Raw genomic sequence first — 25301 nt, 5'->3', positions numbered from 1 at the left:
ACTCATTTTGAGAGGCTGGGGAAGTGCAGGGAGCAGAGTCCCAGGGGAAACTGAGCCATCACTTGGGGTTTCCTAAACCCTGGGTGGGAAATGGGGCAGTTTGTGGGAACACAGCAGTGCTGCAAGTCAGATTCCTGGGTCCTTCTCTTCCTGAAGCATGTGGCCATGCTCCTGTGTGTCAGAACACACGTTCCAAGGTCATACATGAAATTATCATACAATCACACTTCACTGTAGCATGTGGTCTTAGTAAAACCTGGCCACTTCCAGGTTACCAGCTGGATATGCATTTCTTTGCTCTTCCCTTCCTGACCTTCCAGTGTCTGTTCCTCTGTTACAGAGGAACCTCTGCAGTGCCTAGGCTGCCACTGGAGTCTGGTGAGCACAGAGAAGTGCTGGTTTTGGGATTGCAAGTGCTTTCAGTCTCTGTACCTATCTGGAGATAATGGAGTGCAGGAACAGTCTTTTATGTCAAATATCTGTATTTGCCATTATCTGTGGGTGCTTAATCTTATTAGACTGTTTTATTAGCAGATGTGAATTGTTTGTGAATGGTTTTTGGATCACTCTAGATTACGTGCACGTCTTTTTTTTTTTTTTTTTAAATAGTTCTTGGGTAATATGGTCACAGGGAGCCAAATACAGGGTTTCACATGGTGAGTCCACAGGGCTCTGGCCAATTCTGATCATTCCCTTTGTCTGATTAGCAGCTCCTGCAGCCGAACAACAGCAAGCAGCATGAGATGAGGATCTCCAGGTCCATGGGTGATATCATGGGGTCCCTGTACAAAGACTCGGAGAGGACGCGCAAATACTCGACAGGTCAGTGAGGCACTGTGGGGTGCTCTGTGCTGTTCAACCTGCCCACCACCCTCTTTTTGTCACAGCCCCGTGGGTGTTACAGGCTGGATGGCCACCCTGATGGCCCCCACAGTAACTCAGGGCAGTTTCTACTCGTCCTCAGCCTGAGGAAGAGATTCTGCAGGTGGGGTGAGGTCGTGCTGAGCAGAGTGACTTGGAGCACAGAAGTGAAGAGAACTGGGGTGGAATTTGGGAGTGGGAAATGCAGTGATGAAAATTTCCAGTTAATTTGATTGCACTGAGCTTTATCAAAGTGAAGAGTGATAATCTGTGGAAAGCCAAGGCGTTTGGAACCTTTGGTTGCTCCTTTAATTGTGTGCTGTTGTTCTCTGAGTATTTATCCCCCTTTCTCAGGTGGCAGGATAATGTAGCTGAGTGGGCTCAGGCTCCTTAGCTCCTGGGCTGGGACCAACATCACCACATAAAAACCAAATATGTGTCTGTGTGCCATCAGTCTGTCCTTGTGGTGCAATGACATCTGTGGTAGCTGTTTGGGGTTTCTCAGGTGTTCAGTGTTTGGAAAGGGATGCTCCCCTTCCTCTGGTGACATCCCTTTCCTTCAGAGGTGCTGGAAGTAGGTGCCTGCAACCCCTGAAACCAGGCTGGCAAACCACCTGAGCTGTTACAGCCCTGTAGGGACTGGAGTTGGTTTGTAGCCTTGTGAGATTTTCCTTCGTTTTCTGGGCTTGAGTTTATGCTTTCCTTGCTGTCTGAAATACTCTGAGCTTTTGAAATCAGGATTTTCAACAGGAGCTGTTTGAAATCTGCTATCTGTAGAAGCTTTTGTGTGGAGAGCCTTGTAGGATTTTGTAGAGGGCAGGGTGCCTTGTGCAGAGCTGGTAAAGCAGTATGTAGGGCTGTGTAGCAGGAGTATATTCATATTCCAGCCTGCAGGGAGGGTGATTTTTTTTTCACACAGTGAATGTTCTCTGCTGTGTCTGTGGGTGCAGGTTATAGGGTAATTTCTACAGATTTTTATCATTTTCATGCAAGTACTTGGCCAACTGTAGAACTGACAGCCTTGAATAAAGTGGGGCCCTCCTTCAGAAATACACATGGAGAGATACTTCATCCTCTAAAGATCCTCTGTACTTATATGGCAGTAAATATTTCCAAACTCTTCTCTGTGCAACAAAAGAGTGTTTTTCTCTAAGGACTTGCCCCTTCTCTGTTTCATAGCTTGTGCTGATAACATCCTGTGGTTTGCTGCATCTCAGACAAGATGTATAGAAAATGTTATGCCAGGGTAGGTCCAACATAGCCCTTGTGTAACCATGTCCAGCTTTTGTTGATGCCAGGGCTGGGTGGCACATGTGCAAGGGCTCTCTTTGAGCTGGTGTTTGGGTGTACCAGGGTTGTCTTTTTCTGTTGTTTTTTGGTTTTTTTTTTTTTTTCTTCCTAGCTCATATTGTTTTTGAGAGTTTGGCAGAGTCACTAGATGACCCTGAATGAAATGCTCCCATAAAGCACAGAGTCTCAGCAGAAATGGTGCTTGAGCAAAACTCCTCTGCTGCCCTTTTTTTTTGGGTGTGTGTCAGGCTGTTAATGAGCAGAGCTGTGGCACTGGGAGGTGTCACTGAAGATGATGGGCAGGATTGATTCCATGTGTAGCTGTGCTAGTGGGAAGGTGGGTTCTTGCAAACTTAAGGCTTCCCTACCAACTTTTATGCCATGCTTTGGTCTGTCCTTCCTGTTTTGGAGCTGCTGGTTCCAGTGCTCTGCAGCACTGACTGGGAGGTGTCACTGCCTTAAGCATGCCCTGAGCCAAGGCAAGGCAGACAAAGGGTGAGATATCAGCTCTGCAAGGGTGAGAACCTGAGCTACAAATGGGTTTTGAGGGAATGCTTGGAGGGCAGAGTGGAGGAATGGACATAATGTGCTGCTTTAATCAAGGTAAGGGACGGGGAGCACTGGGCAGCAGCAGCTGTGGGATGCAGTGTGTGCTAATGTCAGGATTTTCAGGAGCTAATGTCCCAAACTCTGAGTGCTTGGCATTTTTACAAGGTCAGGTGGCAGCAGTGACCAGCCCAAGCATCAGTCATACCTGTTTCTTTTTGTATACCACCAGTCTTGCAAAGAGGTTTCAACAAGCCCTGTGCATGACAACAGAAGGTCACCTCCTCTTTTTGGGTTATCTGGGGTGTGTAGAAGCTACTGCAGCTCTGCTTGGGGGTGGTTGACAATCCAGCAGATGCATTTTTGACCTCCTGAGTCAGAACTGGGCAATCCAGCAGCTGGGCAGAAACTCCAGGGAGCTGAAAGGGAGAGCAGCATTTTAAATGGAGCATAAAACCCAACATCAGGGAATAGACAGACAGACATGATGCTGTGTTTTATTTTCTCAAAGTGGGGATTTCACTGAGCTTGGTGCATAGTCAAAAGGCATCCTAAGAGGCTGGGAATTCTGTAGGAGAAACTCTTCCTTTGCAGTCTCAAAGCATTTCACAGTGTTTTCTTTCTGCTGTCATCAAAGTGGTTGCTATCAAAAGAGGATCCTAACTCAGTTCAGCTTTTCTCTTGAAGCCACAATTAAAAGGAGATTTAAAGTGTCTATAATGAAAGGTAGTTCAGGGTCATGTTCCCCATGTTTCTGAGATGTCTCATGTTTTTCTGCTGACTCTGCCATGTAAACAGCAGTGGAAAATAATAAAACTGTATGTAATTGGCACAAGCACATTGGAAAGGGAGCTAGATGTTCTGGGGAAGATTTAGCTATTTTTGCTTCTGCTGGGCAGAAAATGTCTTCAGGCTGTGTCCCTGAAAAACCTTATGCAAAGTCAATATTTTCTTTTTTTTAAATTTTTTTTTTTGCCTCCATAAACTTTTTTCAGTGGAAATCCCCTTCTAGTTTTTTGGTGTCCAGCAAAAGCACAAGGGAACTTGGACTGAAAAAGGAAAACTTTTTAGGTTCTGGATTTTCAGATAGCTGAGGATTGTTTTTATTTACTTTTATATACATGTTTCAGAACATTGTCCAAAAATTATTTAACATCACCATTTCAGTGGAAACATTTACCAGAAGATTTATTTTACTATTTGTTTTTTTTTTAATGGAAAACCAGGCTGCTGAGCCATGGCTCCATGTGCCTGCCAGCTCTCTCCAGACCAGGAATATTGCAGGAGTTAGGATGGATGATACCTGCTCTGTTTTGAGAAGAGGAGGAAGATTTATCTGTGTGCATTAGAGATAGAAAATAGGTCCTAGGTTAAAAGTATCCTAAATTTACCTTAAAATACAGAAATCCATGCTCAGAAGGATCAGCAAGGAGAGAAGGGAGACTTGTATGCATCCCACTGGAAAAGAAGAAGTTGGGGGAGATTTGGTCCATCTGCTCACAGCTCCCCTTGACAGGACCAGAGAGAGAAATTTCCAGCAGGTTTTTCTCTTTCTCCTGTCCTGAGCCTGGTGTTTTTGCCAGGGCTTGGAGGAGCAGCACATCTTGACGTGGGGACGTCATCCCAGGGCTGGGCTCCCCGTGGCTGCAGCTGTGAGCAGTGGCAGCTGCCAGCAAACCCTCCCCAGCTCTGTGCAGGGGCTGCTCTTCCCTGCGTGGTGCTGCTCGGGAGTGGGTGAAGTTTTGGGAAGAGCAGGGGAAGATGAAGCCAGGGAATGCTTCGGGGGGGTGGAGGGAAGCCAAGCCTGGCACAGGGGAGCTGGCTGTACGTGCAGCACCACGAGCTCTGCACATACTGCATGAAAGGCACTTGTTAAATGAAAATATCAGAAGGGAACATGAAAGGCCCCAGTGGGTGCCAGCAGTGACTGAGTCTCCGTGCTGTCCCAGTTCTCTGTCCTCAGGACATGCTGTGCTCTCATCTCAGATGATGGCTTTACATTTGTGTGGAGCATGGAGCAGGAATCCCTCCCCAGAGCACCTTGCTGCAGAGGGTAACCGAGGTCAGATGCTCAACCAGTGCTGGCTCTGAGTTCAGGAATCCCAAACAGAGCTGCTGAGATCTGCCTGCACATCCTGCCCCATCCCCACTGGAGCTGGAATCCCACAGACCCCAGGACAGTCCCTTGGGGCTCTCCTCTCCCTGCCTGGTGCTGCTGCTGTTTCTGGAGTGATGTGTCCAACAAACACATCTGGACTTTTCTGTTTCTTCCTCTGCCTTGGGGTGGATTAATCAGCATTATCCAATACATCCAATGTGCCTTGTGTTTTCCCCACTCTTAATTAAGCCTGCCATGAAGCACCACTGTTGCTCTCTTTCTCTGACCCCTATTTTCCATTCCTCCCCTCCTCCAGCAGCACGGGGATTGCCTGAGGTTTTGTTAACAGAGCAGGATAGAGCTGGAGTGGGGAATCAACCCTGAGCTCCTGACTCTGCTCCCAGCACCTCCCCATGTTTCTCCCAGGTTGAAGAGCCTGAATGGATGCAAAGCAGCAGCACCAGTGCTCCTGGAGGTGTGAAGCTGCAGAAATTACTTTGGGAGCACTTCTACCCAAACAGCCTGGCTGAAAAGGGATCTGCTTCACTCCAGCAGTTCCAAGCATGCAAAAGCCTAATCACTTTAGTTTCCTTACCTGCTGGGAAATAGCTGGTGTCTTATCCCCTTTTAAAGTTTCTGGCAGGAAATGTGATTCTGTAAGGTCAACACAGCTGATCTGTGGCTGGGAGTAGTTGATACAGGCAAAGGCTTAACGTGAGAATCATGCAAAGTCTTTGTGATAAATCTGGTTTAACTCCCTGGGTTCAGAGTCAAACAGGGCATGCAGAGCTCTTTGTAAAATCATAGTAAAGGCTTTCTGGATAATAAGTGGGTTATTGGAGCAAAAGATCCCAGTAGTGCATGAGCATACCCACACTTCATTGCAGCAGTAACAGGAAGGCTCAGCAGAGCTCAGATACAGCAGTTACACCTCACTGAATCCTCCAGCAGCTTTTTGGGGCAAGAGCCACCCAAATGTCCTTGTGCTGATTCCAGATTGGCATCTGCTGAGCAAACGAGGGGCTGCTGATGCAGTGATTTATTCAGGGTGGCCGAACTGCTCAACAGTTAAAAGTTTATTTATTTATCTTCAAAGAGAGGATGCTGTACTTCCCAACTGGTTTTGTTTTAGGGCTGGTGGAAAGCCAGTTCGTGATGAGTGCTGCAGCACTTGAGATTCTCTCCTCTTGATCTTGGCATTACTTCAGTTGGAGTTTTTTTCACTGTGTTCTTATCCTGCAGGAAATCTGTAAAGGAGAAAATAGGAAGAAGGAAAAAAAAAGTAACTCAAAGCCATATGACTTTTATTTTTACAATCTAAGCAAGGAGTCAGAAGGAAGATGAAGCTTGGGGCAGACAAATCTGTGTGTTTGGTGTAAATCCAGCAAAAAGGCCTGACTTAATGATCTTTAATGCTGTGTGACACTGTTAACATTCACAGCTCCTGATGTGTATCTGCTTAAGTGAAAGGTGGGAAGTTGGGTTAGTAGTGTTGATCATGCAGATGGATTTATTCCAAAGATCCATCTGGCACAGAGACTGTGGTGCAGAATAGCAGCAGAAGAGGCAGAAATGTTGATAGATCAGTGCTGGCTTTCCATGATGGGGTAGGGCCCCTCCCAGTGCCTTTCTCCTGTGCTTAGCCCTGGGCATGTTGTTAGCAAATGCTATTAATGAGCCCAAGAACTGGGTGAGTGCCACAAAATGGGTAGAAAATGTGAGGAAACACATCTCCATGTGCTTTCTGTCTGCTCAAGGATGTGTGCCTTTCAGAAGTCTGCATGAAAACAAGTTGTTGTGTGGTGTGAAAGCTCACATTGCACGATGCCAACCAGCTGAAGCTCCAGCACAGATCCACACGGATCTCTGTCAGCAATTCCTTGCCATGGAGTGGTGACAGCACAGGGATGGAGGGGAGGGACTGCAGGGAGCCAGGCACAGCCAAGACTGGGCAGCTGGGCCAAGCAAGGGCAGCAATCCTCAAAGCTGGAAGAGGCACAAGGAAGAGGGAACATCTTCATCAAGGTGTGGAGTTCTTTCCCAGGTGCAAAATGGAAATCACCTTCTGCTGAATGAGCCTGTGAGGGAGGCAGTGGAAACTTGGCTGTCTGTGCATGGCATGCACAGGATGGAGGTTCTGGGGTTGTAGACAGGGGAGACAATTCCCTTGGCCAGTAATGGGACAAAGCAATTCCGTAGGTCATTCCTGCCCTGGGGTGTTTGGATTTGAGGGATGATTTTTCTTCCCCTTTCACATAGGAGAAGGAGGGAGAAGAAGGTGTTTGAGTGCAAGTCCTTTTCCATATAACAGGTGTTTCAGTGATGTTGCACTGAGCCCAGCCAGGCTGTTTCCCAGGTGCCTGGACAAGGCAGTGACCTGCTCCAGGGAGGGAATTCCCAGAGGTCAGAGAGGAGGTGGGTTTGTGGTTTGTGGTTTGCTTTGAGATTGACTGATTGTATCACAACAGAACAGAGCTCTTTCCTTTCTGGCATGGCACCTGGCTGCAGTGACAGCTCTTAGGATCCAGGGTGTGTTGAAGGTCAAATCTATGTTGTGTGGTCCCACAGTGACAAACTCTCCCAGCTGCTAAAGCTTTTAGGATACCCATAGACAGCATCACTCCTCTAGCTCCATGAGTTCAAACCCAGCAGCATCTCCAGCAGCCCTGTGAGCAGTGGAGCAGCGTTTCTGGAAGGATTGGGGTGGGTAGGTTCCCTCCCTGACCTGCCTGTCCCTGTTGCAGGCTCTCTGCACACTGGCAGGAGCTCCCCGCCGCCGGGCAGCGTTCCCGAGGAGCAGCAGCAGATCGCCCGCCAGGGATCCTACACCAGCATCAACAGCGAGGGAGAGTTCATCCCTGAGACCATGGACCAGAATGTGAGTGGGGCTGGGGCAGCCTGGGCTGAGAGAGCTGTTCCCACCATTCAGTGCCAGCAGTGCCTGTGCTTGGGGCCAGCTTTTTCCAGGAATGGGTGCCCCCGGGCTTGACATGCATGGGAAAATGGGATTTCCAGGAGCCCTGAGAGCCAGCTGCTGTGGGCATGGCAAATGTGCCTGGGCACTTCAGGTAGCTCTGGAGCAGCACAGATCTGGGGCACAGATGTGCACCAGCTGCCAGGCCCTCGTGGCCACAGCATTCCCAAATCCCAGGACCACAGGAGAATGTGCCAAGCAGCCAATTGCCTGCGATTGCAACAGCCTGGGGATATCAGCACCTCTGGCTGCTTCCCATGTGTTTCTGCCTGAGCTCCAGTTACAGTTCTTGGCTCTGCCCACAGCCTCTGTGGTTTTGTGTCTCTGTCCCTCCCCCATTTATATTTTTTAAAACTCTCTTAATAAGGAGATTGTATATTCCAGTCCCTCAGTAATGAAAGAGCAGCAGGTTCCTCAGTGCTGAGCAGTACCTCCTCCTCCAGGCAGTTTGGTACCCACAGTGGGAGCAGCTTATACCTCCCTCTCTGTTTGCATTTCTGCTCAATCTATAGCTCTGAGGAGCTTAGTATAGATCCTGTGAAGTCAGCTGGGCTGTCTGAGCACATGTCATTCTTACAAAGCTCTTGGAAACACAGGACCAAGATCCAGAATTTGCAGGAGGGCACTGTACTCAATCCATCAGGCTGCTCTGCTGGCCCCCAAGGATGTCCCTGGGGAGATGTGTATTTCCTACACTCAGAAGCACCCACTAGCTCCACATTTGCATGCAGGCTGTGCCAGTGTTTCCATGGCAAAGTTGTGTTTTCAACAGTTTATTATACAGCCATTAATAAAATGAGAAGTCACTCCGGGTGAGTCTTGGCAGCGTCAGAGTGCAGATGTATTTTGTACTCCTTGCAGCCAAAAGTTGGCTCTCTATTGTTTTCACATGCCTCCAAAACATGTTGGGGAGGACTAAGACAAAGTGTGTGTGTGCAAGGGGAGGGTCCCAGTGACCCCCTTGGGTGTAAATCAGCTCAGCTCCACCGGCTGTTCTTGGAGCTCCATTAATTCAGAGCCCTGAGCCTGCTCCAGATGAAGGTTCCCAGATGCTCTCCTTGCTTTTCCCCAGCATCACACTGTGGGTGGCCTGCAGCCCTTTGCTGGTGAATTAAAAGCAGGGGAAAGGGGTTTGGGGAATGGTTTGGGATTTTTTTGTCTTCCCTCATTGAGCAGCCATGCTTTTCCCTGTATGGGCTTTGCCTTCAGAATGTCCTTGTAGTGCTGCTTCCATATGTGCCTCATGGAAAAGACTCAGAAGCTGGAGCTTGGTGCCCTTTGGGCAATGTCCCTGTGCAAGCCTGTGATGTAACTGTGGTCTTGAGACCAGCCTGGCACATGAACAGAGGCCGAGTATGGAGCATGCCCCAAATTCCCAATTTTATGCTTTTGAGAAATGAGTCTGGTTTCAGCTTTAACTGCTGAAAGAGACCTGGGAGATGTGGGGAATGGTTTCTGTCAGAGTGCTTTCTCCTCTTTGACCTAGTGCATTTTAGAGATTTTGGGGTAAAAACTAGGAAGCAGAGAAAAATTGCACTTTGCAGTTGGGACTGCCTGGCCAAAACAGCACGAGCTGTTATGACAACCAGCTGAGGAGGGAAAGGGAACAGCCTGTGGAAAGGGAGGCTGCTGGGGAAGGAGGAGGGATGTGGGAAGCAGCAAAGTGTGGCTCCTCGTGGTGTTTAACCCTCGTTGCTCAGCTTTCCCAGCAGTGAGCTGTGGAGCAGGGATGTCCACAACCAGGAAGGGAGTGTGGCACTGCTGTGACACTGCTGTGGCACCACTGGCAGCACAGAGTGGCCCGCAGCAGGATCTGCTCCGTGTGGAAGTGCACACAGCTCCAGAGTTTACCACTCCATACAAACCCTCTATTGTTACTAGCTAGCTATAAATAACCCTGGCCAGTACAATGTCTCATCCAGGAAGCGACACAAATGCAGCTTTTGACTCACTGAGCTGGTGAGAGCCAAGGCAGTTCTCCCAGCCAAAAACCCTGACGATGCTGCTCTTATCAGAGGGGAGGAAGGCTGGGCTCGTGTGCCAGGGCAGTCGGGAAGTCAGGAGTCCAGGGCTGCAGTCCTGGCCCTGGTACACAATATCCACTTGGCCTTGGGCACATCAGTTGTGTCCTGATACATATTTTCCTTTAGTAGTAATATTATTATTTCTCACAAATACTTTGAGCGCTTTGAATCTCATTGACTTCTCTGCACGCTTTGAACATCAGGGTGTTTATTGTCTTTGCTTCAGTTTTCCTACCAGCAAATAGCAGTTGGAAGGAATAATAATGCAGAGAAGGCATCATAAATGGATGGCCCTGCAGAGGTTCTGGAGCTTGGAGTGCCACAGTGCATGGTTTTACTGTTTCCCCTTTTCTTCCTCTGTCAGATGCTTGAAGCTTTCATCAGCCCTGATGACTCGCTGTCTGGGAGCTGCCAGTCTCTGGACAGGTCTGTGGACAGGTGAGTTGTGTGTGTCACCATGCTCACAAGCTGAACTGCAGCCTCTGCTCCACAGCAGGAGAGCAGCAGGATCAGTGGCAACCCCTGAGGTTTCTGTTGGGATGAGGATGCACCTGAGCAACACAAATTTATCACTAAAAACCAGATCCTAGCATGGATGCCTGTGCAGTTGTATGATTTGAATTGCAGTAATCTGAGCTGGATAAAGATAGCCTAGCTCTGTGTGACCAGATTTTCTTTTTTGTGTATTGAGATGAGAATTCTCACAGAATCACACAATGGTTTGGGTTGGATGGGACCTTAGAGATCATCCATTTCCAACCCCCTGCCATGAGCAGCGACCCCTTCCACTAGACCAGGTTGCTCAGTGCTCCATTTAGCCTGGTCTTGAACTCTTCCAGGGAAGGGCATCCACAATTTCTCTGGGCATCCTGTTCCAGTGCTTCACCACCCTCACAGCTCCTCCTTCCCCTCTGACTCTCTGCAGCCACCAGGTCAATGTTCCATCAGCCTCTCCGTGCCTCCTCCTCCCCAGGCACACTGTCTGCTCTCCACTGACCACTGGCAATCTCAGCAGCCCCTGTGCAGTGCCAGCAGCCACAGACGTGTCACTCAAGGTGCTGAGGACACCAGATGAGCAGTAACTAAGTTTAGCTCCTCAGCAGGAAGCAACTGGGACACGTTGTACTAACCCAGGCTGCGATTCAGTGCCTGGTGCCATTGAGCTGGGTCCTGGCTCACACGTGCACAGAATCTGTGTGTTTGCTGCTGTGCAGGGTGAGCTGTGGATAAGACACAGTGTCCTTTTGGGAAGCAGTCTATTTTTTTTTTCCGTCTGCATCAAAGATTTTCTATTTTTTTCCGCTGTTGCTGTTGCCATACAGCACCAAGGCTGCGTTCCAGCAGGCCTGGGTTGTGTTGATTGTGTAGCGTGCTTCGGGTTTGCAGCTCCGTGTGCTTTGGATCTGTCTCAGCATCAAGGTCCATTTCCTTTTTGTGCCTTTTAATAATTTCCTGTGATGTATTTGCTCATTGTTACGGCCGTATCGAAGCTGGATTCCTTGTGTTCCCAGCCTCTCTGCCCCAGCTTTGCTTTTGCATGGATTTTGCCAAGAAGAACAGCAGAAGGAGCATGGGCTGTTTGTAACACTGCTGTGAACTGAGAGAAGGGCTTTAGGCTGTTAGCTCTCTGTGAGAGGGTGATATGGCCTGATTTCATGTGCAGAGCAGGCAGATGAGTTCAGTCATGGGTCTAGGAGCTGGAAAAGGCACAAGGAGGGCTGTATTATTCTAAGGAAGAGGGGTCAGTGAGACTACTCCTGCAGAGGGTGGCCTTGCAGCCAGTTTGGGATGGCATCAGCCCAAGAGGACAGAGCAAGTCACCAGACTCAGTGACCAGGCTGAGAGTTAGGAACATCACCACAAACTCCTCTGCCACAGCAGCGATCAGCTTTGACGTGAGCAGGTTTCAGAGCACTTCACAAAGCTGATTTCTGCTCTGTGCCCATATTGTTAAAAGAGAGAGTGGAAAACCCACATGCCCAGATCACTCTTTAAGAGGCTGAGGTGAAATTTGCATTGCTGAAATCCCCTTGTGGTGCTTTTTTCACTCTCCCTCCTGGTCTCGTGGGAGGCTGCATGTTCCCAGTGGTGCTGCAGAGTCTCTGTGTGAGGAGATGTTGGACAGAAGGGAAACCTGCATGAGCTGAGAGTGCCTGAAGGACTCTGCTGTGTGCACCTGCAGCAGCTGGGCAGTGTTCATGGAAAGCAGAGCTGTATGGTTGAACACTTGATGCTGTTGCTGAGAAGCCTGTGGTCCTCTTTCTGTGCTGCCTCATGCACAAGGGTGATGATTTTTGGCCACTTCAGTCTGGTGACTGTGGGTTTTGCAGCATCCCTTTTGTTTGTCACAGGAACAAGCTGTGATCCAGCCAAAAAAACAATCTTCATTCTTATGCAGTATGAGAGCTCAGTTATCAGTGCATCTTGTGGTTTATCCTGTCCTTTCCCTAGTTTATTAATTCCATAGCCTTTCTGATATAATAAATGAAATTTTTTTCATTCTTTTGCAGCCCTCCCTTTCCCCAAACCCCTGTTCCTGGAAGGAAGAGCCATCCCAAAGATAGTCTTGATTGCCTGGGTAAGCACTCTTGCTGGTTTCTATTTGCTGGAAAGTATAAAAAGCATGTAGTAAAGAGGCTGGATGAACACTATTAGAGAGATAGCACTGCATGAAAAGTAATTAAAAGCAATCAAGCAAACCAGCTCCATGGCTCAGGTAACCCTTCAAAATTGACCCTGCAATGATCAAACATGAATGTCCTCTAAAATCAAAAGGCCCTGAGCATCAACCACAGGCAGGGCTGCTCTTATCTTCATTAACCCTTCTTGAGTCTGCAGCAATATCTTTGGGACTGGTTTGGGAATTAATTGACAGCAGCAATAGTCCAGACTGGGCAGCTGGGGCCCTGAGGTGGATGGATGCAAGCAGGCAAAGCTGTTGAGAGATCTGTTGGAAGGTGTTGCTGAGGGGGCCATGCTCTTGTGTTTGCACACAACTGCAAGGTGCTGACAAGCTGGGAGCAGCCTTGTAGGATCAACTTGTCTGGTTTTTGTCATGTGGGAGTTGCCCCTTCAGAATCTTGACTTCCTACATAGCAAAGCCCAACTCTCTAGGGAGTTATACCTCTTCCACTTGCATGAATAATAATCTGCAGTAGTGCAAATGCTGTGAGAGAAACTATTGGTGCTTGCACAGATCATAGGTTACTGCTTAATCACTTATAAACATCCAGCTGGTTAAATAATGGAAACTCTGTAATATTGTAATGACTTGCACTATTAAAAATGAGCAAATGGCAGGCAGCCTGTGGCAGGATAAGTCATTGCTGGCCTGAGGCAGGATTTCTAGATTGAGCTGCAGAGATGAAGCTGCAGTCAGCCCTTGTTGCTGAAGGCTTTAATGCTTCCCCTGTGGCATTTTACTTTGAGACACCTCTGGGCACACGTGGCTCACCAAGAACCTCTTGCCCTGTCCTTGTTGCTCCTCTTGCTGACCATATTTCAGCCATTATGTGCTCTTTTTGGCAATCACACCGAAGTACAGCAGAGGCCAGGAACGGCCTCTGAGGAGCGGCTGCTGGCCCCAGGCTAAGACAAACAAACAATCAGAAGGGGCTGTGTCATTAGAATTGGATGGAGGAAAAACAGCAGGTGAAAGAAGGGGTTGGAATGACAGATATTTTAATCTCAAGTTATTTGGTGCTACCAGCAATGGCTTCCTGTGCTGTGTTTTTTATTAAAAAAATATGTCCTTATCTTGCATGTCCATCCATCTCTCTCATCATCCAGTGTCTAAACTCTGATGGGCTTTAATCCCTTCTGGATATTCTATCTTTCTAGCATTTAATCAAATAAATATAAAAGCTTGGAGCTCTGGAGGTTTAAATTGGCTTTCAGAGGGGAAGAATCATATCTGAGAAGAAAGAGGGGAGATAGTATCTGGTGTTAGTCAAGTGCTGGATTTTTTGCATTTCCCTGGAAATAGCTGATATCAGAGAAAATGCTTTGGAGTGGATGTGTCTAGGCCTGACCCTGCCTGACAGTTCTGTTTCCACACTGAATTTTTTTTCATTTTCCAAGTGCAAATAAGATGTTCTGGTACTCTACCTTGGAAACCAAGCATGGTCTGTGCTAATCCCTTGTCTTGCACTTAAACAACGTGGCCAGGGTGCATAAATTCAGCAGTTAAACCTCTGCTTTAGGGGCACTAAGGGCAGTGTGTCTAACCCTGATTTTCCACTGAAAAGTTTGTGACTGTGGGCAGATTTCACAGGGAGCCTGGGGTATGCAGGGTTGTGTAAACGAACACCTTGTCACCTCCTTCTTACCTCCAACTCAGTGTTTCTCATAAGAAACACTCTGGGCATTTGATGCTGAGATGATCTCAGAAATATCTGTGTCTTCTTCCCTCCTGCCAGATTTTGACATCCCATTCTGTGAGAGGTTTGGGAAAGGTGGGACCTTCCCGAGGCAGTATCACCTCTCCCAAAGTCGCAAGGACTACAGTGACGGTAAGGAAGTGATGGGGAGGGAGTGATCACACCTTGGTGGCTTCAGACAGTGCCTGGGACTGGAAAGGCTTGGGAAGGAGAAGTTTAATACAGGGAGAGCCACCAAGTGCTTTGGGATTCAGTTGTGTATTCATTCAGAAGGGTGTTCTCTGTGAGACCTTGCAGCTCTGCTCTTGGGAAGTGCTGAGCATCTGCAGCCTGTCCTCTGCTTACACCTCCTGTTTTAAATTAGCCATGGGGATGATTGGCATTCCTCATCCCTGGCACTGTCAACCTTTCTATTCCCTTAAATTGCTTGCTTTTGAGGATGCTTTTTGTGACCTTTAGAGCAGGTTTCTCACTGAGCTGTAGGAAATCCCCAAGCAATTTCAGGGTAGCAGTATCTGTTTGCTTCTCTGTTTTAAGCTGGTGAGCTCTGAGCCTTTGGGGCCCACTCCATCACCTTTTTCCTGCTCATTGTTTCACTGTATGAGACTGCAAGTAGTGGGAGGCAAAAATTCCCTTGGGAAAAATGTACTGAGGGCGTGCAAAGAGCATCTTGAGCTTTCCAGAATGAACTTCATCCCTCACTGACACCCCTGTGGAAGCAGGTCTGGCCCTGCTGTGTGGTCATTTGCACGTGGACTTAGAGGATGGCAGGGGTAATTTTCAATGTAAATCTCTGCCTGTTCTGTGTTTAATTGTGATTAACAACCCTGATGTAATTAAACTGTTGCAAACCCTTCTGGAAACATCAGCATTAGATGCAATGCCTGCTGTTATCAACTCTTAAATTGAATTTAAAATCTTCACAGGGCTTTGCTTCAGTTTCATTACACTTGCTTTGTTTAATTTGAAGGGGTGAGGATGTGGCAGTGACGTGAGGAGGTGGTGACAGGTGGATCCAAGCTGGTGTGTGTGTTCTGGCTGTAACTTTGCCTCTTTTCCCCTGCAGGCCGGAGGACTTTCCCCAGGAGTTACTTCCCACAGGAGAACCTGTTTCAGCTCGTCCCTTCCAGCAGAACCAAGAGCTTTACTGGGGACAGCAAGCTCAGCACCTTGCAGTATGATGAGTACAGGCCCAAGTGTTGGAACAATTGTGAAAAGGGTCTGCAGGCATTCAGCACCTCCCCTACAAAAGCCAGGAACTGTGAGTGAACCAAAGCCCTGAGTGCCTGAGGTCCCAGTACAGGTCTTGGGCACAAAATTTAGTTTTTGTGACCTGCTGAGTTACTGGGCATCAGCTAAACCAGCCATGGGGGAACTTTGAATGCACCCCGACCATCATGAGACACATTGCACCAGCAATGTCTCATGAGAAATGTTCAGTACAACACCCTGTGTCTTAGCTTGGCCTTTGGCTGAGAGCTGTGTGGACTCAGCTGGTGTTCAGCCCTTGCTGGGTTGCAGATGATGCCTTGTGTATTGACTGTCACTGTGGTCACACAGCAGAAGCTTCCCAGAAGACTTGGGATATGGGAGCAAATCCATCCAGAGTTTCTGTTCCTTGGCTTACCCTGCCATCACCCCAGCACCCAAAGATGGTCTTGCAGGTTCCTCTGCTATTGCAATACTTCCCATGATATAGAAGCATTTTCTGTTTATCCCAGAAATGACCAGTAAGATAAAACTCCCTACTGGTCTGTGCCTGGGTTGCTGCTCAGCCATCCTGTGTTCTGCTAAACACTCCCACAGCAGAAGGGAAATTCCAGTGTTGGCTAAGAAAACAGTTTTGAGAGGAAGGATTCTTAATGAAATAGGACTTTTCTGGGATTTGTTTCTGCATTATGCTAATATATTTCTGCTTGATGCAGACTGGGGGACATTCCCCCACACCAATAGCACCAGTGTAGTTACAATTGTTTTGTCCTGGTGCCCCTGGGAGAGAGTGGCTCACTGACTGCCCTGTACTCTGTAGGGTCAGAAGTGCTGAAGTCTCCCTTCTCTCAACCCTCTCCTCTCTCCTGTAGCCCTGCAGGCACCTGTGAACTGGAGGCTGGGGAAGCTGCTGGGAAGAGGAGCTTTTGGGGAAGTTTATCTGTGCTATGATGCTGACACTGGGCGGGAGCTGTCAGTGAAGCAGGTGCCTTTCGACCCTGACAGCCAGGAGACAAGTAAAGTGAGTACAGGGGCAGCACCCTGGGGAACTGTGGGCTGAGGGTAGAGGTGTCCATGGCCCTGGAAGGGAGGGTGTGGAGACAGGGTGTTGGTTTCCCTCTCTGGAGTAGATCTGGATGGCTCATGGCACCAGTCAGTGCTCTGGTGACTTCTCTGCCTCCCAGTTCCTTGGTTACCTTGGCCTGCTCTGTGTCAGGTATCACCTCTTGCAGGCCTGTCTGATCTTCCCTAGCTTTGTCCTTCTTGCTCTCTTCACCTTCTCTCAATTCTGCTCAGTAACTTTGTTGAAATCTTTCCAGAAAACACAAGTAATAATAATAAAATAATAATAATAATAATAATAATAATAATAATGATAATAATTAAACCTGTCTCAAAGCTGAGCCCAGTCTTTCTCCTTGCCTTTCCCTTAAGGCAGTGATCCTTATTTCTGAGCCTCATGTGGACAATGTCTTCATGGGCACCTTCACATCTGCTGCAAAAACTGTGCTCAGCATGGAGCAGTGTTTATATCATATTCCCAAAGACACATTCCCTTTGATCAGGAGCCTGTCTGGTTTGTTACAGGAGGTGAATGCTTTAGAATGTGAGATTCAGCTGTTGAAGACTCTCCGTCACGAAAGGATCGTGCAGTACTACGGGTGCCTGAGGGATCCTGAGGAGAAGAAACTGTCCATCTTTGTGGAATACATGCCAGGGGTGAGTGTGGTTCCTGCTACAGGTTGTCCTGAGTGGCAGAAAACAGTTAGAGTTTCCTGGACTTTGGTGAAATTTGTTTCTGTCCAGCAGAGCTGCTTTATAGCTGATTAACCAAACCACAGCAGTGGATGCATCCCTAAGGCTTGGGAGAGCTTAGGATGTGAGTCAGATGTCATGGTGAAGCCCCTCAACAAGCACTGGGTGAAATGAAAAGCCTTGCAAGCAGGTTTTAGGTTTGAATCCTGAAGCAGGGTGTGTTCACAGCCTGGAATCTGAGCTTGGTGAATGTGGGACACGATCCAGATCTTGCTCCAAACACTGTGGCCTGAGCCCATCCTTAAGTATTTACTCCAAATCCCTGCAGGACAAGCTAATAGTACAACTGTCCACCCACAGCTGTCACCAATTATTTGTGGCTTTCAGCACGTGTCTGTTAAAAACAGTGGTATTCACTTAGAGTTTTCTGTTCAGGGCAGAGCTTTTTGTGGGCAGCATTATCCTCTTGTGCAGGAGCGGCTTCAGTTTGTGGCTTTGCTGATATAGGATGAAATAGTCATGGGGTAAAAGAGCAGAATGCCTTGAGGGAATTTAAGCAGGGGCTGGAGAATGTACATGGGTGAGTTGAGCATCTCTTTGTGTTTGGGAGCTTGTGAATTACATCAGCCATTAGACTGATGGTGTAAAGCAGCATAATGCTATTTACATTGCTGGAGGATGTGCTCTCCTAAGTCCCTTCTGTCCAGCTGGATTTGTTCCCCAGAGTGTGGGAGAATAAACCCTTGTTTATACAGAGATTTGTAAGGTCAGAAGGGACAATTAAGTCATTTGGTTGCAAATGATTTTGGTTGTTATGTGCTAGAGGCTCTCTGAATGCATGTGAGTGATCAGGTGGACTTCCATGCCTCTGAGTCCCTTCCAAACCCTGTCCTCCCTCTGTCCCTGTGGGCATCTTCTCTTCAGGCCCTACCACAGGGCGTGGACCCAGAGGAGTAAATCCCAGGAATTCCAGCAGTCCCCTTGCTGCTTATTCCACATGGTGCTGCTGTTTGTTAGCAGCCAGGAAACCAGCATTTGATGCTGGGGCAGAGTCCAGCAGGGCTGGAAATTCAGTGTTTGTTTTTTTAAATGATAAAGCTGAGCTCTGACCAAATACAGATTGACTTTGCTGCTGCAACAACAGCTCACTTGACAAAAGCAGCTCAGGGCTCTGGTTTCCAAGGCTGGTGGAAGTGAGGGGGTTCCCAAACCTTGCAGGACAGCAGCTCTGCAAAGCTGGGTCTGGCCAAGCTTCCAGTTTAAGACAGACAGCTCGGCAGAATCTTCACAGGGCCAGGTTTGGGTGCACCCTTAGGCTACCATTCTTATGACATCCCTCAGTTAATAGCTGACTCTGTAGTTTCTGTCCTGCCTATAAACTGTTTTTAAAATTATACTTGGAAAACAGAATGGTCCATTTGACCACAGGCCTCAAAGAAACAGTTTCTCCTTCTTGTTTGTTATCTCCTCATCAGCATGAGGGAGGGCAGGATAAGAGATCTATTCTGGTTGTGGTGAGGGAACTTACCCTGCATACAGGTTGTACTGAGGGGGTCATTTGGAGCATCTCAGGCTGCTTCAGCAGTGCTGGGAAAGAAAAAGGAGAGGCCATCCACAGGATCACCACCAGCCTCAAAAGAAGCCAAAACAGTAGCTGGGCAGAGCAGCAGCAGGGATGGGTGGATGTGGAAAAGCTAATAGAGTTTGATGGACTGGCTTGGAGCAGAGCAGCCACTGTTCCCAGAGCAGGACTGGCAATCTCAGATCAACCCCAGAGCTGCAGGACAGGCAGAAACAGGATGGGTTTCCCTTCCCACTTCCCAACTCACCTGAATGCTGGAGGCAGAGCTGAGTGTGAACCCAAAATCTGCCTCTGGTTCATCCCTGTCAAAACCCTAAATCCAAGGGGACCAACCTCCTGCACATGATAAATGTCTGCACCCCTGCTTCCTTTCCTCTTTGATCAATACCATCAAACCAGTTTGAGCCTGCATGCCTGGATCAGAAATTCAAGGACTTGCAAATGAATCTACCCTGGGTGGTCTGGCTGGAGCAGTCCCTTGTGGGGCTGGTGTCCCTCCTGGCTGCAGGTGTTCCTTTCTGTGCAAAGTGTTGGGAGGAGGCTTTCAAAGACTGACTCGTTATCTTGACCCTAAAGAACTGGCTCTCTACAGCTCCCTGAAAGGAGATTATAGACAGGTGGGAGTTATTTTTTTCTCACAGGTAACAGGTGATTGGAAAAGAGGACAAGTTGCACCAGCAGAGATGTAGATTGGGTATTTGGAACAATTTACTCACTGGAAGGGTTGTGAAGCATCAAACTAGGCTGCCCAGGGAAGTGGTGGAATCACCATCGTTGGAAATGCTCAGAAAAACACATTGTTTAGTGGTGGACCTGGCAGTGCTGGATTAATGAATGGAATAGTCTCAGAGTTTTTTTCCAACCTTAAAGATTCTGTGGATCTAATTAATCGAGTTGATTAATTAGAGTTGGAATTCCTTGTCAGTTTGGTCCTTCTCAATGAGCTATTGGTGACACCCCTCCAGCCACTAGAGGGGGAAAAAGGTCTGTGGTGTTGGCAGGAGGAAGCTCTGACAGGCACCAAACCTGTGCCTGCACCTCCCCAGGGATCTGGGACACCAGGACAAGTCTCTGCTCTGTTCAGCACTCAGTGGATTTCTGCTGTTTCTGCAAATGAGGTTTGGGGATTTTTTTGAGCTGGAAGATAGAGTGGTCAGGAAGGTTTAAGAAACTGCTGTGATATGATGGTTTCTCTGCTCCTTATGGTTGTTTCTTTGCAACAGGGCTCAATAAAAGACCAGCTAAAAGCTTACGGTGCTCTGACTGAGAATGTCACACGGAAGTACACCAGGCAGATCCTGCAGGGAGTCTTCTACCTACACAGCAATATGATTGTCCACAGGGATATTAAAGGTGAGTGGATAATTGAGAGGCTTCTTGCTTGCTTGGGTTTGTTCAGCCCAGCCTCCCCCTGCCCCAGTACAAATCCTTGTACACAGCATAGTGCTGGGATCTGCTGTTTGAAGTACTTCTACCCCTGCCCTTCACCAGATGGAACCATGAAAATCTTGAGCAAGCAGCTGAAACCAAAATCTTGTGCTGTTTTCTTTCTCAAGGGATTATTGTTAACTGCCCTTACACATCTGGAAATCTGGTGTGATCTAGGCAAGAACTGAGAGGCTTTGGCATTTGGAGAGGTCTGAGGCTCTTTCTGCTGTCTGTGGGTGGCAGGAGAATCTGTTGGCCCCCATGCACTGCTCAATTTTGGGAAACCTGCTGAATGAGGGGGTGCTGGTGGCAGTCAACCCTCTTGGACAGCAGCTGCCTTAGGAGAGAAGGATTTGAAATAATGCTGGGTCCAGCCCCACCACAGCCCTTTGGGCTTCCTCCTGCCTGGCTCTTTACCTGTACTCTTCCTGCTCTCACAGCAGCCACTTGAGGTTACTAATTCATTTCTTGTGGGTCTTGTCTTTGCTTCTCACCCCAGGTGCCAATATTCTGAGAGATTCTGCTGGAAATGTGAAACTTGGAGATTTTGGGGCCAGCAAACGCATCCAGACCATCTGCATGTCTGGGACTGGGATTAAATCTGTCACAGGAACACCATACTGGATGAGCCCAGAGGTTATCAGTGGAGAGGGCTATGGAAGGAAAGCTGATGTGTGGTAAGAACACAGTAAAAACCTCACCACTGCTACTTAAACAATCCTTTTGGGAAGCTGTAATAGGAGCAACAGTTATAGCTAGTAGTTGGAAGCACTGCAGAGGATGGAAAACAGGAGATACATGCTAGGATCAACTGTGCAGATACCCAGAGAATGTTGTAGCTAAGTTCCCAAAACAGGAGCACTCAGAATCACAGCTTGCTTTTGGGAGCTCTTGTGTTGAATCTCATGTCCACCTCATCCCCATAACTGCTTTTTAATTCTGGAAAGCAGGTTGATAACGAAGCTCACTAAAGGATCTGTTGAGTTTTGGTGGCTCTGATTTTGGGTTCACTAAATCCAGCTCAGGGGATCTTCAGTGGCCTTCCCAAATCTGCTGCTGGATGTTTGCATGTGGCTGAGGCATGAAGACAACCAAAATCATTGGCTGCTTGTGAATGTTTTGACCTGTGGAAGAACCTGGAGGAGCTGGGATGATGCTACTAATCTTCCCAGTGTGTGAGGAGGAGACAATGTGTTTTCTGTTGGGTGCCCAAACAAAGAGAGTCAACAAAAATAATCCTTCCAAGAGAACCCTAATTGGGTGGGAAAACCTAGAAAGTCGTTAGCAAGTGTCCATGTACCCTGTGCCACCTGCATTGGCTGATGAGAGACAAATGTTTAATTTTTAAAATTTTTTAGGATCAATAGGATAGGTTTAGGATAGGTTTAATTTTTCAGGATTGTTTTGAATAGAGGTGACAGAGTATCTCTGTTGAGACTAGGATTCTTGAGCAGGCAGAGGGAAACCTCTCAGGCTCTTTGCTGCTCCTCCCAGGTGTTCCTTCTCAGGTGCACCTTGGGGATGAGGTTGGATGTAGGCAAATGTTTCATTCAGGCTCAGCTTCTCTAGGAACTACCTGCTATTGCTGAAGCTGTGCTTGGGTTCCCTTCAGGGGATGCTCCAGTGAGATTTTATGAGACTTAATATCTACCAGTCAACTTAGTATCTCCCTGAGCTTTTGTGAAACTTAATCCCTATGTGCCATTTCAAGTGGGCAGAAAAGCCACCAGCTTTAGGGCTAGGCTCCTGCATTCATTCCTGCTATGGGAGTGCCAAGGGCCTGTGTGACCAGGGATCTTCAGGGGAGCAGAATTCCAGGGATATGTGCCCATCTCCTGCAGGTTTGCTCCCTGCACAGTCCCTTCAGGCAGGTGCAATCCCAGAGCTGGTTAGAGTTGACCTGCAGGCCCACGGCATCGTTCCCTCACGCTGTGCTTGCCGTTGTTGCAGGAGCGTGGCCTGCACCGTGGTGGAGATGTTAACGGAGAAGCCGCCCTGGGCAGAGTTCGAGGCCATGGCGGCGATTTTTAAAATCGCCACGCAGCCGACCAACCCCCATCTCCCCGACGGCGTCTCCAGCTCCTGCCGCAACTTCCTCAAGCAGATCTTCGTGGAGGAGAAGCGGAGGCCGACGGCCGAGGAGCTGCTGCGCCACCCTTTTGTCAACTGCGGGCTCTGAGGCCTGGCAGCGGGCATGGGAAGCGCCGGCGGGAGGGCTCGGACCTGACAGTCCCGTCTGGCCTCGGACCTCGCCCGGGGTGGCCTGACAGTCCCGTCTGGCCTCGGACCTCGCCCGGGGTGGCCTGACAGTCCCGTCTGGCCTCGGACCTCGCCCGGGGTGGCCTGACAGTCCCGTCTGGCCTCGGACCTCACCGGGGCTGGTCTCGCTCGCGGCCACCTCGGCCCCGCCGCCTCGGTGCGTTTTCAAGCTGCGCTCGGGACTGTTGGCATTCAGAGCGAGGGATTTCCCGGCCTGTGCGGGTGCTGGACCACGGAACCTCCCTGCTGCCAGCGGTACCGGGGTGGTCCCCCCTCACCAAGGAACTGCTCTCTTGGGGGAAGCGTGGCAAGCGGGAAATGTCCCCCCAGCACGGCGGGGTGCTGGCAGCATCCCCGGGACCGCTGGGGAAATCGGATGCTCGGTGGCCATCACCGCCTTTTGCAGAGGAACGGACAGGGCCTTCAGCCAAGCCGGAGGAGATGATCCTCAGACCACAGAGTCGGGGGGACCTGGGCGTCCCCGTTCACAAGGGGACCGAGCCCGCTGGAGCAGGGGCGCTCCGGTGGGGCGGCGTTCCACACTGTCCTGTGCCTTACGCGGTTGCAATCAAGGAGTGATGCTCGGCTCGGATCTGGTGTGAGGATGCAGCAGCCGTGTTGACTTTGCCTTGGCGCGTGTGTGTGTGCGTGTGTGAGTCTGGGAACAGGGGGGTCTTCTCGGGGTGCAGGAGGTCTCTGCTGGGTGCACCCGCGGACGGATGCCCGGGACCCCTGCCACGGGCTGAGGGATGGTTCAGTGATGATGGTGATGGTTAAATGCTGTCGATGGCGGTGGTGGGAGCCGTCAGGATTCAGGTGGGAGCTGAAGAGAATCTCAGCAAGGACAGCTCTGCTCATAGCTACAGTTCTGCTGAGCCAGGGCTGGAGGGATGCCATCGTGTTCTGGAAGTGGAGCTGCATGGAGAGCGCAGTGGATCTCTGTAAAACCCAAGAGAGTGCCTAAAATTAGGCAGAGAGGAATGGTGCCTGTGAATCTGAGTGTGTCCTCCTCTGGGCACCTCCTCCTCTGTGCCTTGTGAACCATCCCTGGGTACAGGGAAGGGGAGCATCACTTCCATGGTGGTGCCCAAGGGAGCAGCTGCAGGACAGTGGAGCCTCAGACTGGGAAAGTGGAGCTGCAGCAGTCGAGGGCAGCTGGAAGCAGATTCCTTCCCGCAATAGGTTTGAAGTTGTATGGGAAAATGGGCCAGTCAAAAGCAGAGCTGGGCTACAGCCTCTGACCAGCACTACCCTGCTGGAAAACCTGGGCAGGAAGCACACATGGAGTGCCTGGAAGCTCATTAATTAATGAATCAGATCCTGGGGTGTTTGGGATAAATTAATTTCACTATCCCACCTTCCCCTTCTCTGCTGCATTAGCTGTTTCCACCAACTTAGCAAAGGGTTCAAGAAGCAGTTTCCAGGAGGTTCCATCCTCAGGCCAGTGTGTCAGACATGGATTTATTTTAGTGCTGGCTTTCAGCAAAAATGACAACTGTTGGTTAGATTTAAGAGCAAAGTGACAAATTGGTTGTTTGTGTGAGCACATCCTCGAATTCCTCCATGTGGAAGAGATTGAGAATTTGCAGTGCTGGTTGTGGTGGGGAGAGCATGTCCATGTCCTCAGCTCTGAGCAGAGAAACAAGATTTAGGAGGTTGCCCAGTGTTGCTGTGGGTGTCCCATTTCTGGAAACGTTCAGGGTTGGATATAGCTTGGAGCAACCTGGTCTAGTAAAAAATTGTCCCATGGCAAGGAGTTGGAATGAGATGAGGTCTAAGGTCCCTTCCAACCCAAACCATTCAAAGATTTTATGATTTTAAGAATAATTTCAGTTCTTAAAAAATAAACACTGAGAGTATTAGGGCAAATTAAAAGAAATACCTGAAAGAATTCCCTGTAAATTTGTCTGAAAGCTTCCAAGGTCATGTGTTGCCAGGCCAGGGACACTGGGGGCCAGTGCTGGAGGAACACTGGGGTTGTGTCAGTCAGCCCTGATGGTGGTGGGCAGCTCCCCAGGGGGAGGGGGAAAAGTCTCCTTTTGCTGAGGGGAGTGAAGAATTTTATTCTGTGAATAGGACCAAATCCATCAGTCTGGTCAGTAATATGGGATGGATGGAAACAAACACAAGGGGAAAAAAAACCAATCAGCGTTGTCTGGGAATGGGTATGGCAGAAGAGGGTAACAAAGTGTGTGTTCACCAAAGCTAAAAAAAAAAAAAAAAATCAAAACCATTTTCAAGCTGTTCTCTCTTCTTTCATTAAATCTGTTTGGGTTTTCTCAGCCCTTCAGTGGTGGGTGGGTGCTTTCCTTCTTTCCAAAGATTTGAGAGCCAGAGGGGGATCCTGGCTGCCCCAAAATGCTCCCAGGGCCCTCAAACCACCAAAATCCTCCCGTGGATGGATGTGGCTCGTGTGAGTGAGTGTGAATGTGTGTGAGTGTGAGTGTGAGACACTCCTCAGGTGCCTTTGCCTTTCTGGTTTGTAAAACCCTTGCAGTGTTCTGATGTACAAAGTGGAACTGGGAAAAGGAAATTGAATTATTCTGCCATGTAAAGTCTTTTTCTGTTTCTTTGGTTTGTTTTTATTTTATTTTGCCTGTAGCAGGCCCTGCGGCTTTCCCTGTGCTCTGCTGTGTGTCCATGGAGAAATTAATTCCATTTGGGGGTGGGCTGGAGCAGGACATTGGAACAGGCTGACCAGGAGAGTGGTGGAATCACCATCCCTGGAAATGTTCAAATGTGGATGTGGCATTTGGGATGTGGTTTGGTGGGATTTGATCATCTTGGAGGTCTTTTCTAACCTTAATGATTCCATGAGCCCACATTTCTCTTGCCTGTGCCCTGCTCACTGGTGCAGCCCCTTCCCAACAGGGCAGTTCCCAGCATGGGTGGGGGC

General features: G+C 48.8%; 1 protein-coding gene across 4 annotated transcripts in view; it reads left to right on the top strand.

Annotated features, from left to right (window-relative positions):
- LOC117005550 (mitogen-activated protein kinase kinase kinase 3-like) overlaps positions 1 to 22436 on the top strand; it is a 71243-nt gene extending 48807 nt beyond the window's left edge. For 3 of the 4 annotated variants that reach the window (XM_033077330.2, XM_033077301.2, XM_033077311.2), the window contains exons 7-17: positions 708 to 822; positions 7540 to 7673; positions 10158 to 10231; positions 12304 to 12371; positions 14212 to 14304; positions 15239 to 15433; positions 16254 to 16402; positions 16969 to 17100; positions 19942 to 20071; positions 20646 to 20823; positions 22097 to 22436. In XM_033077330.2, the coding sequence (XP_032933221.1) occupies positions 708 to 822; positions 7540 to 7673; positions 10158 to 10231; positions 12304 to 12371; positions 14212 to 14304; positions 15239 to 15433; positions 16254 to 16402; positions 16969 to 17100; positions 19942 to 20071; positions 20646 to 20823; positions 22097 to 22325 (1497 nt within the window). In that variant the 3' untranslated portion in view covers positions 22326 to 22436. The remainder of the gene's footprint in view (positions 1 to 707; positions 823 to 7539; positions 7674 to 10157; positions 10232 to 12303; positions 12372 to 14211; positions 14305 to 15238; positions 15434 to 16253; positions 16403 to 16968; positions 17101 to 19941; positions 20072 to 20645; positions 20824 to 22096) is intronic. The other variant, XM_033077320.2, reaches the window with a different exon arrangement.
- The last annotated feature ends 2865 nt before the right edge of the window (positions 22437 to 25301 follow it).

This window comes from Catharus ustulatus, chromosome 1 (genome assembly GCF_009819885.2).
Source record: "Catharus ustulatus isolate bCatUst1 chromosome 1, bCatUst1.pri.v2, whole genome shotgun sequence".
Taxonomy (NCBI): Eukaryota; Metazoa; Chordata; class Aves; order Passeriformes; family Turdidae; genus Catharus; species Catharus ustulatus.
The sequence above is the reverse complement of the archived record's forward strand: the minus strand, read 5'-3'. Positions and strand labels throughout refer to the sequence as shown.